General features: G+C 40.2%; 2 protein-coding genes across 3 annotated transcripts; one reads left to right on the top strand and one right to left on the bottom strand.

Annotated features, from left to right (window-relative positions):
- The first annotated feature begins 1259 nt into the window (after positions 1 to 1259).
- Positions 1260 to 5175, top strand: LOC140938880 (ciliary microtubule inner protein 2B-like). Its single transcript, XM_073388405.1, has 4 exons — positions 1260 to 1400; positions 1547 to 1776; positions 3035 to 3574; positions 4750 to 5175. The coding sequence occupies exons 1-4, from the start codon at positions 1342 to 1344 to the stop codon at positions 4824 to 4826; spliced, it is 906 nt and encodes a 301-aa protein (XP_073244506.1). The 5' UTR covers positions 1260 to 1341; the 3' UTR covers positions 4827 to 5175.
- LOC140938877 (guanine nucleotide-binding protein-like 1) lies at positions 5134 to 18118 on the bottom strand. Of its 2 annotated transcripts, none has more exons than XM_073388402.1 (17): positions 17957 to 18118; positions 17679 to 17835; positions 16820 to 16907; positions 16378 to 16423; positions 16095 to 16246; positions 15359 to 15448; positions 14931 to 15008; positions 13213 to 13345; positions 12648 to 12740; positions 12447 to 12545; positions 12222 to 12287; positions 11470 to 11522; positions 10936 to 11061; positions 9633 to 9819; positions 8516 to 8578; positions 7808 to 7885; positions 5134 to 7219 (listed from the first exon to the last, which is right to left on the bottom strand). In XM_073388402.1, exons 1-17 carry the CDS (start codon positions 18039 to 18041, stop codon positions 6981 to 6983), a joined length of 1833 nt encoding a protein of 610 aa, XP_073244503.1. In that variant the 5' UTR covers positions 18042 to 18118; the 3' UTR covers positions 5134 to 6980. The 2 variants fall into 2 exon arrangements, with proteins under 2 accessions (XP_073244503.1, XP_073244504.1); XM_073388403.1 differs by having other exon boundaries at positions 15377 to 15448.
- Positions 18119 to 18137: the final 19 nt, after the last annotated feature.

Below are 18137 nucleotides of genomic sequence, written 5' to 3'. Positions count from 1 at the left end.
ACATGCAAGATTCTCCAAATCCTACAGTATGATTGGTTCTTATAGCGGGCGGCTTTTTACTATCTCCTGCTCCTGCTTGCCTTGATCTTACCCGTGGCAGGTTTCATTCACAAGTTAGTTGTTTTTATCATGTGAATGACCAAAAGCCGTGACTGATTTTAAACTATTTTCTTTGAAAACTGGAGACCTTTATGAGCTCTAGCTAGGAAAAGTTAATTTTATTATTCAGACAAAATATCTGAAGGGAGAATCAAGGATATCAACCAGGAAAACCGCGAGAGCACGAGCCTGTTCCTCGCGAGGTCGTCGCGAAAGTTGGGCTCCTGCTTCCGCGCAATAACTAGTTTGCGAATACAGCCGTTTTTCCTTGCTAGCGGCGAGGAACAAGGAGAAACGGTTGTATTCACAGGCGACGCAATAACTCGATTGGAAATCCTTGCTACGCAGGCTACGAAAGTATGAAATTAGCCCGTCCACAGACGTTTTCATGGGAGCCGGCCATGGGAACCTGACGTTTTTCTCTTTATGCCCCGCGGATTCACACGCGTGCTCGATGATCTCTGTGAGAAATAGGAGGTCTGTGAACAGACTAGTTTTAAATGCAAAACGGGCGGCTCGTGATGTCACTTTAACCAGCTTTAACCTAATTTTATGACCCTCGCACCCTTGACAGTCAGTGCGAAAATAAACATTGGTCAAAGACCTTCTATTTTCTTGCGTGCGTATGAAAACAAAACCGCGAGCTAGCAGTGTATTGACCGCTAACACAAGGGGTGGATGTTTCTCTCTAGTTCTCGCGCTCCGCACTTATCCTCGCGCGCTCGCTAAATCACCCGCATTCGAACATAAAACGTTTGTTGACAGCCTAGCTTTTTCATTTGAAGGAGATTGAAAAGCCTCTTTTTTATCAACCTTTCTTTTCATGCAAATAGCAATATTGCGGTAGAAGCATAACTGCAGTTTAATTTTCAAGATTAACTGGAATTATCCTTTTTGTCGTTTCATTAAGCTTTGCAGTCCTTTGCAGACTGAAAATTTAAGGTACCATGGATGGCGAATAGCAATGATGAACAGGAACCATTCACCAATTATGGGTCCTATGCTAAAAAGTAACCAGAAATTGCGCATTGCAGTGAAAATCCTTTTGCAGTCACAAATGAATTCGAACGAAACACCTTTCTGATTCCCATGGGGTTGTGCGGTATTGTTAATGATGTCATACGGATAATTAAACATAATGTATTTATTAGTCAATTGTCTTTGCAGTTGGACTTGAGTGGTTTTAGAGAATAATGTGTTTCTAAGATCACGCGTTCATTCGATTGAAAACGTATCGCTAAAATGATGAGGGGGACGCGAAAATCCACTCTCATGACTCCAGATCCATACCATACTCCTGGGTAAGTGAATTTTCTTTAAGAACCACCTTAACATGCCGGCGCGCGAGCAAATTTCCTGTTTATTACTCGCAAACAAATGTACATCAATAATTCCTCAGCTGTAGCTACAACAGCAATGGACTCTTACGATCAATTTACCTTCACAGCTACTGTGGCTACTGTCCTCAATTTAAGTACCAAATCGGTGAAACTTTCGGTAGAACGACCTCGCAGCTTTTGACAACATCATCGGTTGCTAGCTCCGGTAGGCCTGTTCTGTCTGACATTGTTCCACAGCCTCGGCCACCGAAAGACGGCAGGCGAGCGTTAATCACGGCTCGATGCTTAAATCTTGGCGACCAAAAGCTCTGCGATGAGATGGTACCCAACTACACAGGTAAGCGGATAAATTTTGTTTGTTTCTTTCCTGTAATTGTTCAAGTTGGTTCCAGGGTTTAAGCACTGAATTGGTTAATCCTTATTAATAAGCTGGGTACACAAAACACTGAATACCGAAGGCATTTTCGCGGGAACTGTCAACGTATTGGTGGGAAATAACGCTTAAACATATCCAGGCCATCTTCATCTGTACATTTTACTTCTACGATTTTTTATCTGGCTACCAAGATAGAGTAATTAGTCTGCTAGTACCCATTATGTGCAAAACGAAAATTGAGGGTATAGCGAAAATTTAGACAAACGTGTGAAAACCTTTGTGTTAACTTCCCTTGCCGCAATTTAAAACAACATCAAAGTAACCGACAAATTTACTGGCGAAATACAACCATTTCGGTTTACTCCCGTGAAAATTAAGATCGCAGATCTCTCAAAAAAGAGATTTAAAGTCAACAAACGAAAGTTTCTGTTCTGTTGTGTGACTGTCGGCGGCCGAGTCAGAGCATAGTTTACACTTGTAACCAAGGAAGCGACTTCTTGAATTTAATTTATGTCTCCGTAATGTATGCATTGTCATCAAACATTGGCTCATTCAATCAGTTTCCTACCCGTTTTTGCATATATTTTTCGTAAGACCATTCGTTGTGGGCTTGATCGAGTAGTATGCCGAGATGCCACGCTTCTGACATGTGTAGCAAGCGTTCTTTTAGAAACCGAGGTTTTTGCCTCAATCGTTAATGAGAAAAGGTAGATTCACGAGTGCTATACATTGTATGTAGTAGACCCAGCGAAGCACGCGAGCGAGGGTTTAAATTACTAGCCGCGAGGAAGGTGTCACGCAAAACAAACGGACAAAATAAGAAAAAATAAGCTTCCGGTGGTAGATCCGCGTGCAACAGGGTTCTTTGGATATATTAAAATTCAAGGTATAGAGGAAGGAGGTTATAGAGGTTTTTCAGAGACCGCTCACGGAAAGAAACACATATAGGATTAACTGCGATTCTTTCTGAAACCATTCTCTTTGTTTGGATTACTTGCACGGTATCGCAGATAACTCGGCAACTGAAGCAGAATAAGGAGCATATTAGGAAAGCAAAAAGTTTATATAACGAAGAGATCACGATAAAATCATTCAAAGGGAGAAGAGGCAAAAACGGTTACAGAAAACTCACACTTTTGATCTTTAGTTGCTTTATGCATCCCGCCCAAGGCACTCTCATAGACTTCTTCATGACATTGAGCGTTATTACATTCTATAGGTTATATTCCTAAAGGAGAGCATTACTTTGGAAAACCCTACGCGGATACCTGCCTGAGCGCCATTGCAGATTTCCAAAGCGACCAGCTTAAACACCACCGTAAAATTCGGGACCTCAGAACAATTGCTGACCTTCAGAAAGGCAAGGAAGTCCCACCAGAGCTCTTATCGAAAGACACACTCATCACTACCAAATACAGGACCCCACTGCAGTCAATAACCATAAAACCTAAAGCTTACTACTCTCCAAACGTTCTGCAGCACTCGCTCTCTCCATATGTCATGAGCAACGACGACCCGAAAAAGTTCCTTATGTCAGGTTATACGGGATTTGTCCCGCGTGCCCGAGGTCAAATGGGGATGGGATACCCGCTATTGACGAATAAGGCGCTCTGCGAGTTTACAGATGAAAGCGACCGTCTGAAACGAGTAAAGGACCTACCCGTTGTGGTGGAACGTCCCGTGATCAAAATCGTCGACACCAAGCCAATTTATTTGAAAGATTCAGGACAAGTCCCGCACTATACTGGCCATGTACCAGGTAAGGTTTCCATTAAACGTAATGAAGGGACCTATGATTTTCTCTGAAAATGAAATTACAAGTCTTGTGAGCCGTACTTTTTTTCAAAACTTCAAAGGAGGTCTGAAGTACCGATCATGCACATTTGCTTCGGTGGCTGATTCGCACGTTTGCATATTGCCACCCGCTAGTTTTTGCTTTCAGTAGTGGTTACACCGTAATTTTTAGGGAGTTATTATAACTCCAAAAATGGAGTAAAAATTTTAGGTACAGGATAACCCCTTTTTTGGGGTTATTTTAACTCCTAATTTAACTCCGAATTTGGGGTCATTTTTACTCCTGAAAAAGAGTTCTTTTTACTCCCAGTCTGGAGTCAAAATTACTCCGAAATGGGGTTACTTGTACTCCTTACATGGGTTGTTTTTACTCTTTTTGGAGTTAATTTAACTCTGAAAGTGGAGTAAAAATTTTAGGTACAGGATAACTCCTTTTTTGGGGTTATTTTAACTCCTCAATATCTGGGGTCACTTTTACTCCTGAAAAAGAGTTGTTTAAACTCCTTTTTGGAGTTAAAGTAACTCCACGAAAAATAACTCCACTGTAAGGAGTTAAATTAGCCCCACTAGAGGAGTTATTATAACTTCCTGAAAATTACAGTGTATTGAGGGTTTGTATTTCTGATAGAAAATGTCAGTTTTACAGGGAGAAGTATTAAACTTGTAAGCCTTGGAACTGAAACAACTAGAAGATTCCAGCCTCTAGACCTTTCCAAGTCCCTGAAAAAAAAAACTAGGGTGGGGTGGGTGTGCTCGCATAGGAAAAAATCCGGATTTAAAAGTCGAAATCCAGGGCCCGGATGTTTAATATGTGGACAGCGCTTGCTCTATCCACTGTTTAAACCACTATCCACACCTTTCGGTAAACGACTAGGGTTAGGTACCCTGGGTGCCTGAGAATTTTCATGCGCAGTTTCCGGCTTCGGTCAAGTCTCTATGGTAAACCGCGCCGCTCGTGACTTCGGCTGAAGATGTTTCAGCCTGTGGCCGACATCGAAGCATCCCCCCGAACGCGAGAAAAAACCTCCGGTACCCGGGTTAGGGTCTAGGTTTCCCTTGGCATTCAAACTTTTTATGCACTTCATCTAATGTATATTGTTCACTGATTGCCCTGTTTTTTTTTTAATCGGCATTTTACAGGTGAGAAGTTCCGGTATGGGATGACTTTCGGCTACAGCACGCAGAATGCGATGCCAAAAAAAGCTCTGACCGTCTAAGACAGGAAAAGGTAAAACCAACCATGAGATACTTTACAAAAAAAGCCGAAATTTATCGACCGACCGACTAAACTAGGAATGCCTACGAGACTGGGCTCTTGTGCATCGAAAAATTTATTTACTGTTAATGGAGGTCTCATATAAATACGCTGTTAATTTTGGTCAAAGTTTAATAAAAAGAAATTACTTTACAAAAAAAGCCGAAATTTATCGACCGACCGACTAAACTAGGAATGCCTACGAGACTGGGCTCTTGTGCATCGAAAAATTTATTTACTGTTAATGGAGGTCTCATATAAATACGCTGTTAATTTTGGTCAAAGTTTAATAAAAAGAAATTTGTCATTTATTTTCCAATAATTATGAACTTTGAATCTCTTAAAGCTCATTTAAGAGGCAATATTAGCTCTCTAACTTAACCCCAAGAAGAGTTATTAACGGTGCTAGAATGCCTGCCTGCACAATAGTAGCTTCCTCTTTTTTTCGTTACCAAGGGAAGATGCGCGCCGCTTCCTTTCCTGCATATGCTGTGTTATTTAACCACCCTTCAATGTTGATGCGCAGACTGGTTTTATGTTTTACACAATTTACAGCCTCGTTTCCAGGGTCCTCTCCTATTTGTCCCCTCTCTCGCGCCTGGACACGAGTAGGAGAGAACCTTGGGAACGAGGTTCACCAATAAGCCATTTTCGAGTTGCCTAGAGCCTCCGTTTCAAAGCGAGGCTTAGTGCGAAGCTATTGATATGAATATGATTGTTATTTAATTCTCATGCACATAACACTCTTTTCACAAGAAAGGTTAAGCACTAAGTATCGTTTTAAAATTGAGAGTTTTTGGCAATCGAAAATGACCTATTTAGTGGCCAGAGCAGGATTGTTCGAAGCTGGGTTAAGATAACCCAGGGTTAGTGCAAAATTTGAACTCAAGCATGAGAGCTTAAAAAACAAATTCAGTTTCATGCTCTTTGCCTACAATTTGATGATTGGATGCTCTAAAAGAAATATAGAAAATTATCTAAGAGAGGGTTTTTGACAAAAAGAAAAAGAAACCCGGGTTAAAATTTAATCCTGGGTTAACGCTAACCGGCGTTAGAACAACTCGGCCCTGCAGTTCCTCCAGTCTAAATTTGGGACACAGCTCCTTTAATAACCTGTTACACACTCTGCTGCAAACTTAAAGCTGTTCGGTTAAAACTTCGCGTTTCTTTCGGAGAAACTGAAGTTTCACGAAAAGTAGCTGTTCCAGGTTCCACTTCCAAAAATGCTACCACAATCGTATCACGAATCACCGGGTAATACCCCTACTTGAAACTAGCCTCCATATGCTTCACCACCTCAGCTCTACATCAAAACAAAGAAGCTGTACTTGATTCAGTTTCGAGAGTTAAATTTCAACATATAACAGAGCCTTGCAACTTCTTTGGCAACGCCATTGCACGTACGTTCTAGCTGAAGTTGTAATAAGGCCGTTATCTTGATTAAATCTGCAATCTTGTATCTTCCCATAGTCCACTGCTACAGTCTGTCATGACACGGACAGGTGTGGTTCTCCATTAGAAAGGTAAAGCACCCTCTCCTACCGTAGTCTTATTCCACATTTTGTTGCAATAGCTGAAACACCTTATGTGATATAGCGCGCATAACGACACGGACACACGATTTTAGTTCGAACGGCTTTTTTTAAAAACAACAACAACAACAACAACAACAACATAAAAAAAATTAATAATAATCCCAAGTAGTATGCTTGAGCAGCCCTTAGAAAGGACAGTAACCTGTTCCCCTCACCGTTCTCTTGCCGTTTTATTTATCAGTATCAGTCTTCCATAATTTTCACATGGATATTTTAGCGGCAACCCTATAAACGCGTGAACTGTTTGACCTCTAAGATGTTTCCACGGGATAGATTGGCATAATCTGGAGCCAATTGAAACAAAGTTTTTCCCAATTGGAATTCAAGTTCAAAAGATCGTGCGTCTCAGAGCCATGAATTCAGCCAAGACATGTAACATAACCACTGACGCAGATGAGAGATGTTTCTGGTGGTTGCTTTCTCTGAAAAGCAGGACATTTTTGTGACATGTTATGTTTCTCTCACCCGGCTTCTCGACAGTTGACATAAGAGATCCACGTATCGAGTTCCTTCCTCCTTCCTCACTCGTCAGATAAAAGGGCAAATGGGTTGGTGCAAACGACCTCACTTTCCTCTCCCTCCTGTTCATCATCTCCGTCACTACTTGGTCTCTCATCTCTGTGGCCTTTGCCCGGAGGGGCGAGCAGATGAGTAGACAACTCATCTGCCTCGTTTTCCTGATGCCGCAATCTTCTACTTTCCGAGTGCCTTTCTTGCAGAATAGCTATCTCCTTTGTTTCGGGATGCTGCTGCCATTTAGCTGTCAAAAAGTGGAAAAGAATGATGAATATGTTGAAAAAAAAAAGAAAATTTAACTCAAACACCATTGGTTAATGACAGTCGATATAAACTGCGTCTCGGAACTCGAATCCCGGAAGGTACACTCGTTTATTATCGATAATGTGAGCAAAAGCAAGTCAGTTTGAGAAAGCAGTAAAAACACCAGGAGCTTGCGCCATCCATGTCAGCGGCCGTATTTTTAAAACCTTCCGAAATAGTGTTCTGCGTTTGTCTCGCACTTTCGAAAGAAAGGGATAAAAGTTAGACCAAAGACTATTTGACTCAGGAAGGCCGCACTCGCTTCGTGCGCACTTCTTTCGCTAAAGAAAATCACCAGCTACGTAGGCTTCTTGGCTCCTTTAGTATTTCCAGTTAAATAAGTTGACAACATAGCGGAGTCTTTTATTTTCTTGTCACTACTTAATGGGGCTGCTGAACTTGCTATTAAATTTTGAGACTCAGGATTATCATTTATTAAAGAGTAGCCATTTGCTAGATGAGCTACACCGGAAAACATTCTCTTTAGAACATAACGGTTTTCTTTACCCCTAAAATCTACTGAACTGACCTCGTTTAGAGATAAAACTTGGAGGATAAACGCACATCACAACCTTCCCATCCACAGCCAGTCTCAAGAGACTATTCGCTAAATAGAAGGAAAAAATAGACTCCATGAAAAGGTAATCAAAACAAGTTTAAGTCAATCGTTAAATCCAAGCATTTTATCTGTTTTATCGGAGGTCCCTCTCGCGCGAAACGCGCGCAACAGAATACCATGGATAATAAAATTGGGTTGTACAAGCATCCAAGAAATGTTTGGGCGAGAGGAAATCGCCTGTACGTACGTCCCCTTCATGTAAGCGGATGCGAAATGTCACCGCCATTTCCACTGTCGAAGAAGCACGTTAATGCTTGCACTCAAGCTTGAGCTTGTATTTGCGTTGTTATTAAACACCAGGCTATAAGAAACTGATCAAAAATCAGTGGTCGCCTCTTCCGCTTAGCCTAGAACACAGTCCGATTTATGGCAGTGTATTAACAAAATAATTTGGGTACTCAATTGGTCCGAGGTGGGTAGCCTGTTCTTAAGGATCAGATGCCTGGGAGCCATGCAAAATAAGGATTTAGAGAAACGAGAGACCAAGTTCCCCGCCCTCTCCCCCAGTTCCCTATCCTTTTATCCTGCCTCATTCTTTTCTTCGTGCCCTTCCTACTGTCTGAACGCTCGGAAACTGTGAGGCTTCCCACCTTTCAAAGTACAAAGGACGTTGCTTACCTGCACGGTAAACATCGGCACGTCCCGCCTTCGCGGTCATGAAGCCCCGTTTATGGGCCCAGGCTGGAAGGAAAATAATACAGTTTTGGGCCAAGCTTACCGATACCAAAAACAAGTACGAAAACAAGCACAATTAAGCGAAGAAGACACAAACATAAGTTTAGGCTATGTCCACATGATTTTCTCTGACCAGCGAAGGACTGTCGTTCTAACATCTTCTTTCAACCTTTCTACGGTGACTTTTTCAATTCAGCAACAGCAACTTTTAAGTCAACACGGTTGAAATTAAAGCTAATACAGCTTATGGGTCAGTGTACATATTAATTAAAAACATTCTAATTACAAAAAGGTACATAAATATAACCTACAATTAAAAGTAAAAAGACCAAAAACCTTGTGCTATCCAGAATAACTATAAAATGTATGAACGTACACTAATAAACAGCCTTTGAATATAAGATCGTTACTAATTAATTATTTGTCAAAAAAAGAAGAAATAACTGTCGTTAAGTGTGTTCATTTGGGGTGATTCAGCTGAGAAATTGAGATTTTTGAGGGCTAGAGAGTAAATGGCCATTTTAGCATAGGCTCTTCCACAAGACACGAAGGGATCTAAAACAAGTTCGGAGAAATGGATCCTCTGTACGAAATGGTGAGTCAGTTACCTTCAGTTAGTCAAAATGCCGTACATATGTGCTGCGGTTAACCGAAGGTAAGCTCTACTCATAAATCTGCCTCAGAATATAGTGCGTCTTGGTATTATCAGCAAAGGATAGCTGTTCTGTACGTTTTCTGATTTGGTCCGTAAATAATAAACGTATGCCACAAGAAACCAAAGAAGGCTCGTACTTTTCATTTCATAATTGACCTTACCTAAAGGCAGCCAACTTTTGGTTCATCGAGTAGGTAAGCTTATCTCTCTCGCCCTGTAGGGATGGGTAGGAGAGAACCCTGGGAATGAGGTTGGCTTATCATGTCGTTGACCTACACCCTCGTGACAAAGACAGTACCCGCAATATAAGCGTGAGTAACTGTTTCAGTCTCACTTAAAACTAAGAGCCTAAAATTTTTCACGGTATGTAGACAAAAATGTTAAATAAATGCCGCTCTTTCTTACCGTCACAAAGGTCCCAAGCAGACCAAGGATGTTCTCCAGCCGCCATCCCTCCCTTCCCATCTGAGTCTTCTCTATTCGCGGGGTGTACCAGCTGTAGGAGGTGTACCAGGGGTACCCTGGCAGCTAAATATCCCACGACACTGTAGGGTTCCTGAACTTGGGAGATCGGATACATTCCAGACAGGATCTAAACAAAAGATACCATAAAAAATGATAGTGTGAACTGAAGTGAGTTCGTGATGTTGACACTTCCTGCTAAAGCTTCACAAGAAAGTTGCAAATAGCCTGCGCAGCAGGCGCTCGAAGTAGTGGGCGAATTGAAAGAGAGAACGGGCGCGCGAGAGAGAGACACGCGAGGGGTGATCTCGCGCGCCCGTTCTCTTTTTCGCCCACTACTTCCAAGCGCCTGCTACGCGGGCTAAGTTGCAAAAGGTGCAACACAGTTAACACTTTTTGCCTCACTGAGTTTTTAGTCAGTGTTTAAACTAAATGAGTAAAGGATAATTGCTGTGTTGAGGTGAAAGAATATATTAAGGTTTTGACTAAACTATAATGGCCGTTAATTAAACGAGATCTTACTGAGGACGCAGTTAAAGTAAGATAGCCATAAGACCCCAAGATGCGTTTATTGGTGGGTTATGTTAACTCTTCCAGTTCTGATGGCGGCCAAAGTTAGAATTTCACAAAAAAATCAAATCAAATCAAATTGTACAATCCTGAGAAATTAGTAGTACAGTGCAAAAGTTCTGCTTAAGAGGTTTTATTTGAATGGTAACAGCAAAGGATTTCGTCACTACAAAGTTAAAACTTAGAGGTATAAAATACCATAGCGCCATAGTTCTGAGAGTGACTAGTGCCCAGTGCCTTGTTAACTTAGTTGGGATACTGGACTGGATTAAAAACCTTCAACTGTGGTTGTGTACCATTTACATGGGCAAACCGGTCGGTCCAGGATTTAGCAAATGGTGCGCAAAATTAAGAGCTGGTAAACTTCATCCCGGAATCGCGTTTACTATTTGTACAAATCAGTTCCATTCACCAAACAACAACCGCGAAGGCCTGAAACTGGTATCAAAGATGGCTTTGAAGAACTGAAACACGAATTTCCGTTGGTAACATTCAGTTCGGAAAAACAGGACTACCTTTCCAGATGCTCCGATGCTCCCGGAAATTTTCCGCTGGAACGACCCAAAAAGTCGTTTTCCATTTCCTTTCCAACCGGATTTCCGGAAACTTTTTGTAAATGGTAAACAACCTGTATTTCCAACGTAGCGACTTAATACTTTTCTGTTTGAGGCTTTACCTGTAACTGTTTGCTAACAATGGACGGAAACACCAGTCCAGGACAATCGCACAGTCTTACATTCGGCGTTAGAAATATGGTCTGGAAATGCTTTGTGTGACCAGGAGTACGGGATGTACTCACAACCTGGTGATGAGACAAAAAAATAATAATCAAAAAGCAGCACAGGACATCCAACAACTACCGTGGGTGCAAGAAACTTTCATGCCCGGTTTCCCAACAAAAGGATGGCAAGCAGTCACCTTTTCTTAAAGCCGGTTCATAAACGCACGAGCTGATTGCTAGTTTCACCAAAAGAAAATTAAGAGAAGAAAATTCCCACTAAAATAAAACAAACATAAAATTCATATCATTTTTTCCCTTCTTTTACCCGCCGACTGAGGATTCCTCTCGCAGTTACCAGTTTATCTTGCTGTGACTCAGGGTCCATCTTCTCCTAATTTTCCCCTTCCAACGAAATGATTATGAAGAATTTAGAAGATACTGCTCGAAATCCAAACAACATGCAAAACGTCAAAGACAGTTCTTACTTACCTTGTGTCCAACAAGTCCATTCAAGACTGACGATTTTCCAACATTTGGATGGCCTAGAATGAAATAAACGTTAGTGTTTAACCATTCTGATAGTGTTTAACCGTTAGTGTTTTACCCCCATTAAGTGTAATCCAGTACGTTTATATGTTATAGTCTGGTATTTTGACACACTCTGAAAAGCCAGTGACATTGAAAGCAACAACTTAAACCGTGAGGCAGGCGCACAAGAAATGTCGAACGCGAGATAAGTAGTGCTCGCAAGAGAACAACGCAGCCAGCCGCGCGGGCTAGTAACACTAGACAAGGTCATCCTACCAATACTCTTATGAGAGATTTCGCATAAAGTTTACTAATTACGCGTGAGCCTAACGAAAACGAAGAGTGAGCGGAAAGAAGCAATTTGATTGGTTTGGCAAACAAAAACAAGCGGGCGCGACTTTTAGCGTTGGTTTAACGGGACATACAAGCATAGTGACGCAAATATTCTCTTGGACGTCTCTTGCTTATTATCATCCAATAGGTCAACCAAACAAGGATCTTTCCACATAAAGGGAACTCTTCACAGGAAAACCGACACAGCTTCAATAATTGGTGGTGAAAGAACTGAAAATGGACCGCATACTATAAAACGACTGTCCTTTACTGCACACATCTATCCGTCGTAAATTGCAAGCTGTTTCTTTATTGATTCGCCAAACGGGCTCAAGATTTTCCAGATTACACGAAAATAGTTACAGCAGAAGAAAACTCACCCACTAGACCTAGAGTTAGTATGTCTTCGTTGTGCTCAACGTCTTCAAAGCCACTGCCTTCCTCTTCTATAAAACGAAGAAAACTGCTGGAAATTCAACAGCCACGGAACAAAAAAAATTAACGTATATTTTTTAAATGTCAAGCATAGATGAACAAAATCTTTACAGAAGTCATACTGAACAAAAGAAAAGCAATAGTGATAAAAATTATCAAGCAGACAATACCTTCAGATTCTTCAGAGCTGCCATAATCATCATAAAGAATTCCTTCGTCTTCACCTTTTTCCTGTTCATTAATTTTTCTATGCCAGCTGCTAAAATCAACTTAAAGAAATCAAAGGAAATAAATTAAATAGAAATTAAGTTGTAGGACCAACACTGATAACGTAAAGCAATTTACATAGCGATTTTTTTTGGTGCACATACGTTCCGTTCCCCACAATCTCTCACACGCTTCAAGAAGTGTTCTGGGTCCAACAGGAAAGAAACATCTCTTACGACGGCGACGCTTTGATAAAACTGTTAAAAAAATATCAAATATCACCAAATGCCAGGTTAATGTTACATAACAATTGTCAAAGATAAGTTCTCGTTGACCCTTTGTAAGACCTGCGATTTTTTTAAAGTCATTCCTCCATGTATGTACTAAAAAATATATTACCCTACAATATTATAAAACGCAAAAAAATACGATAAAATTACCCTGGCCCTCTCCCCGCCTCCACCCACGTTTTCTTTTCTGCTAAGAGATCATCTCTTGTTCCTTCACGATTCTCTTTACACCGTCATCTGGAACAGCCTATTCTTCACTCGTTTCGCTTCCTTTTCCTCTTCTTTTCGTTTCATTTTTCATTATTGTTACTATTTTTTTTTAAATTACCAAATTTTGCACACCAATTTTAATCATACGAACAGAGCACTGAACCAAAGAGCTAAAGTCTTTCTATAATTAGTAGAATGCTATTAATAAGGTATTTCTACATAAGAGTACCTTTGCCTGGTTCTCTCTTGCGTTCACTCTCATCTTTGGGAAATGAGGTAAAACAAACAACATTCAGCTCCTCAAACTTGGTTGCATAGTAGTGTTTCCAAGCTGTCACTACTTCTGGAGGGACAAGATCTATCTGTAAAAATGTTAATAAAAAAGTTTGGCCATCCAACTCCAATAAGTTTGTTTATAGTACATTACTGTAAAACCAAGGTTTATATTTTGAGGTGGTGAGCAAAGCCAGTAGTGGAAAGCTGCTTCCATCAAAAGTAACAGACAAATTTTTGTTTACAGCCTCTACTAATAATTGACAACTTCTAATGATCAAATGTATATTTCTAATCCTTAAGGCTTTAAACCACATGTTAATCTAGATATAACTGTATTCCCCTTAACAAAATTACTGTGGTTTGGTAAAGAAAGCACAGAAACCCATAAGAATCTTGCTTAATAATGCACAAACAGTCCAACGAAAGAGGCTTAAGTAGTGGGAGCCTAATTGTGCTCTTGGCGTGTCAGACTCTGACACTGCAAACACTTCACACTTGAAAAACCCCTTTTGAGAAAAAAAAAATAGCTGTTTTGCAGTCAAGGTAACCTTACATTATTTTACCCTTCAGTCTTATTGAGAATATCACTTCCCATTTTTGGTACCATTAACTTCTGTCAGTGATCATGCAGTGACGTGGTGCTTAGTCCTGAACTCCAGATCTTAGGGTGCTAGTCCCTAGATCATCATCATGTTGTTTCTTACAAGGGTCTGGGCAAGTCGTCCTCTTACCAAATGATTAACTAAGAGAAGCAAGCGGTGGCTGGCCCTGACAAGCACATACATGCAATGCAAGAGCTGCTTGCCTAAGGGACACTAAGTTAGAATTTAAGATTTTTCAAGCCCGACATTACTCAGGGCTGGCCAGCCAGACCAGTCCAGTCCAGTCATGCAGAGAACTCCAGTGTTAAATACAGTCAAACCCCACTCTACAGACACCCGTTTAATACGGACACCTTATTATTGCAGACAGTTTGCTTTGTCCCTGGGGAGAGAAAGTCGTTACATTTTCTCTAAACTCAACCTGCTTAATATGGACATTCCCATTAATACAAACACTTTCTTTGGCGCAGTAAGTGTCCATATTAATGGAGTTTGACAGTAGTATGAATGGTAGTGATGGATTTCTAAGGACAACTCTGGAACAAAGCCTACTGTAAATCCTCAAATAACTCCCCCTGGGGGGGCTTATTTAATTCAAGCCCATCTGAGGTGAGACTTATTTGAGAGGGGGGGGGGGGGTTATTTAATTTAGAAACGACAATAGTATGAGTTCTCCATAAGGAACAAGAGTACAAAGTGGAAAAGCTCAAGAACAAGAAGTTTTAGGTCATGCAGCAGAGGATCAGAATCAAATCCCATCTTCCAGTAGGTAAATAAACCATCCTGGATCAGTCCACACAAAGTTTTACAGTCATGGTTGATTAATACAGTCTATCATTTATTAGTGAAGAATAAATGCAGGGGGGGGAGGCTTATTAACTTTCTTCCCTTGAAAGGGGGAGGCTTATTAGAGGGAGGGGGCATATTTGAGGGGGGGGGGGGCTCAATAGAGGATTTATGGTACTTCACTTTCAAAATGACTACTCCTGCATGCCATTTTGGCCTTTTTTTGGTAATTTCCCTATGTCTTGGCCTAGTTGTAGATTCAGACATCAGTAATTTTCAGTACCTTGTTTAAGACCAGCACTAATTTCTTTTTCAAGTCCTTCACAACATGATTGTAGAGTGTGGGAGGAAAATGAAGAACCTATTAAAGAAGGTCATACAATCAATGTTACATTGTGAGACTTTTACACTAAAAATTAAAAAATAAAAAAACAAGAATATTTGACTTGCAGACCCATGCTATACAAAAGAAATCTTTAAAACAGAGAAAGTATAAAACAGAGAAACGCAAGAGAATTAAGTTAATGTTTTGAACATTCTTGAAAAATAAGTAATTAGTTTAATGTTGGGAATTGTGAGAGAGAAGAAGCTTAAATGGCTTTACTCAGTTTCTATAAAACAAATCTCTGTTCCAAAAATATTATACATTGATTATGGGGAACCATGGTGAAACTAATAATGACAAATAATAAACAAAAATCCCATTACTACCTGTCCAGCTTCACTTACAGGATGTCGAATATCAGCGATCAGGACAACAATGTCTGAAACTTCTAACACTCTCCACAACTGTCTCCATGTCTACAGTATAACACAAACAATGAAAAATACAATGTAGCATGTCACTGTAACACATAATATGTTCTAGCTCATGTTACCCCATTTCTATTTATAGCTGTCAATACTCGAATATTATATTATTAATAAGTACATGTAGTGTACAGCATGTTTTTCCTTTAAGGTACATCTACTGAAGAGTGTTATTGATCTAGTTTTTAGCTCAAAGAGCCAAGAGTTGTGAGGAGATTAATGTTCGCAGGGCTGTCATTTAGAGGCGGGGGCCGGGGATTTCCCCCGGCTACTATGAATGTGGCCCCCGGCTGCTTTCATAGGAAAATAGAAGAAAAATAGAACCAAACTAAACCCCTAGCTGTTTGATTCTCCGCCTACTTGTTGTATTAACCCGGCGACTTGAAATCTTACTGACAACCCTGGTTCACATAAAAGAAGGCACCCTTTATGTTTTAACCAGTTAGTGATGTCTCACAAATTGCCATACACATTGTAATAATGTTAGTAATCTTCATCTTAGCAGCTGTTAATTAGAGTGACTGTATGATTGCCTTTTTGAAAAGTCATGACTGTTACAAAATTCTTCCCGTTCTGACAAAAATAGATGGACAAGTTTTGCCACCAGTAAGAATATAGTATTATTAGTCAAGATTACCTCCAAGTTACGTTCAAAGTAACTTAATTCTGACAGCTTGTATTCATCATAAATTTTTTCCAAGAAGTTTTTAAACATTTCCTCCTCAGTTCTTTCCACTTGCTGTTTTGTCATACTGTACTTCCATGGGGGACGTTTAGGCATATCAAGAACTGCTGACATAAATTTACAGGCAATGAACAAACACAAACAATATGAAATTTTAATAATCAAGTCAATATGCATGCATAAAATATAACCACTGTTTCAATGACTTTGTTAAATAATAACAAGAAGCACAGACCTGATCCAGGATTGTATATAGTTTCTAAACTCACTTCAAGGCTTTCCTACATTTTGACAAAAAAAAAATGTGATTATGAAATAGGCATTTTAAAAGCTCTTAAAAGGTCCTAAATAGACAGGGTAATTTAAAGTTAATAAGCTCAACCATTAGGCTGTACTTTAAGTCAGTGCCCAGACAAATAAAGACAGCGGTTTGACACTTTGGTGAAGCAAAAAGAGGTAGTTGCCTTATAGTTTAACAACAACAACAACAACAACAACAATAGTAGTAATAATGATAATAATAATAATAATAATAATAATAATAGTGATAGTGGTAGTAGTATTAGTGGCAAAGGTAGTGGCAGTGGTAATGGTAGTTGTAGTGGTAGTGGAGTGGTAGTGGTAGTGGTAATAGTAGTAGTAGTTAGGTAGTAATAGTAGTAGAAAGGTCTTGGCACCTCTGCAACATATTCTAGAGGCTCTCGGGATGCCTTTTTTCTTGCTTCAATTTCATCTTTAGATTCACGATCAAAGTGCAGACGGTACCTAGATATAATATAAAGACTATTATAACTGTTACGGGTCAAAACTAAATTCAGGTTAAAATTTTTTAACCTAGGTTGAATTCTCTATTTCCTTTGTCTCCTAACCCAAATTATTCATGAACTAGGGCTAGGGCTGTTTGGGATACATACAGGGGCAGATCCAGGATTTTTTTTAGGAGGGGGTGCACTCGTCTCTTGCTCTCCTTCAACACCAATAAACCACATAGTTTTTTTTTTTTTTGCAGAATACCAGTTGTATTAGAAAACCGCAGGTCATCTCAGGTGGGGGGGGGAGGTGCACACCCCCTGCACCCTCCCCCTAGATCCGCCCCTGATATACATGTATAACCCAGTGGGGTTCCAAGAATTAAAGTGACAGGACTGAACAAAGGATTTTTTGGGGTTAAAACCCAAAAAAAACCTTCTAAATCATGGCATGTAAAAAAAAAATATGTGCCAAATTTTCCAACCCGAAATTGAAAATTTCCGACTGAGGAAAATCCTTTGATCGACTCCTTCACTTTAACCCTGGAGTACCAACCACCCCCTCCCCCCGCCCCCTGGGAGGCCAATCATGCTTCAAGCGCCAACCAAAGTCTCAGTATCGATATTCGATCTTTCTCAAGGAAAAGCTGGGTTAGGTCACGGTGAACACAAAATAGTAGGGGTGGAATACTACCTTACATACATTATATAGGCACACTGTAACTGTGCAGGGTGATATAATAAGAAACTGAGCTAGAATTAAGCGTATAAACACTGTATTGACTACCTGTTTGGATCATGTTTTTTGAGTGCATCTGGCCGTAAAGGCTGATTGTGTAGTTTGACACTTCTATCAGAATTCAATGATCTATCTCCAATCTCCGATTCTTCTCCTCCTTCTGAATCTGCAGAGTTTCCGTCGTTCGAGGACTTACTTGGCTCGTCTATTTTAATGAGATACGCTTCATATCAAGAAAACAATATCACAGGAAAAACACCTGGCCTGACACTACCTAGTAAATTAATATAGAGTGGGTATTTGAAACTGTAAGGCCAAAGGCATACCCTGATTTTGAAAACGTTTCTTTCCGCGTTTTTCCTGCAGCTGCTTCTTCTTCTGTTTGTTGCTAAAAGGTTTTTTTCGCGGCATTCTTCAGCAATCAACTCAATGAAAACAAATCTTCGGGGCACAATGGATCTACCCTTTCATGTAACAGATTTATTTGATACTCTGTCGTGTTGAGCT

This window comes from Porites lutea, chromosome 5 (genome assembly GCF_958299795.1).
Source record: "Porites lutea chromosome 5, jaPorLute2.1, whole genome shotgun sequence".
Lineage (NCBI taxonomy): Eukaryota > Metazoa > Cnidaria > Anthozoa > Scleractinia > Poritidae > Porites > Porites lutea.
Note: the sequence above shows the minus strand (reverse complement) of the source record. Positions and strands in the feature narration are given on the sequence as shown.

Coding starts and splice junctions, on each gene's coding strand:
- LOC140938877 (XM_073388402.1), bottom strand. CDS start 18,041: ATGCCGCGAAAAAAACCTTTTAGCAACAAACAGAAGAAGAAGCAGCTG. Junction 17,836..17,956: donor GAAACGTTTTCAAAATCAGG/GTATGCCTTTGG, acceptor TCATTAAAATAG/ACGAGCCAAGTAAGTCCTCG. Junction 7,220..7,807: donor AAGTTTTATCTCTAAACGAG/GTCAGTTCAGTA, acceptor ACTTTTTGACAG/CTAAATGGCAGCAGCATCCC.
- LOC140938880 (XM_073388405.1), top strand. CDS start 1,342: ATGATGAGGGGGACGCGAAAATCCACTCTCATGACTCCAGATCCATAC. Junction 1,401..1,546: donor GATCCATACCATACTCCTGG/GTAAGTGAATTT, acceptor TTACCTTCACAG/CTACTGTGGCTACTGTCCTC. Junction 1,777..3,034: donor GATGGTACCCAACTACACAG/GTAAGCGGATAA, acceptor TACATTCTATAG/GTTATATTCCTAAAGGAGAG.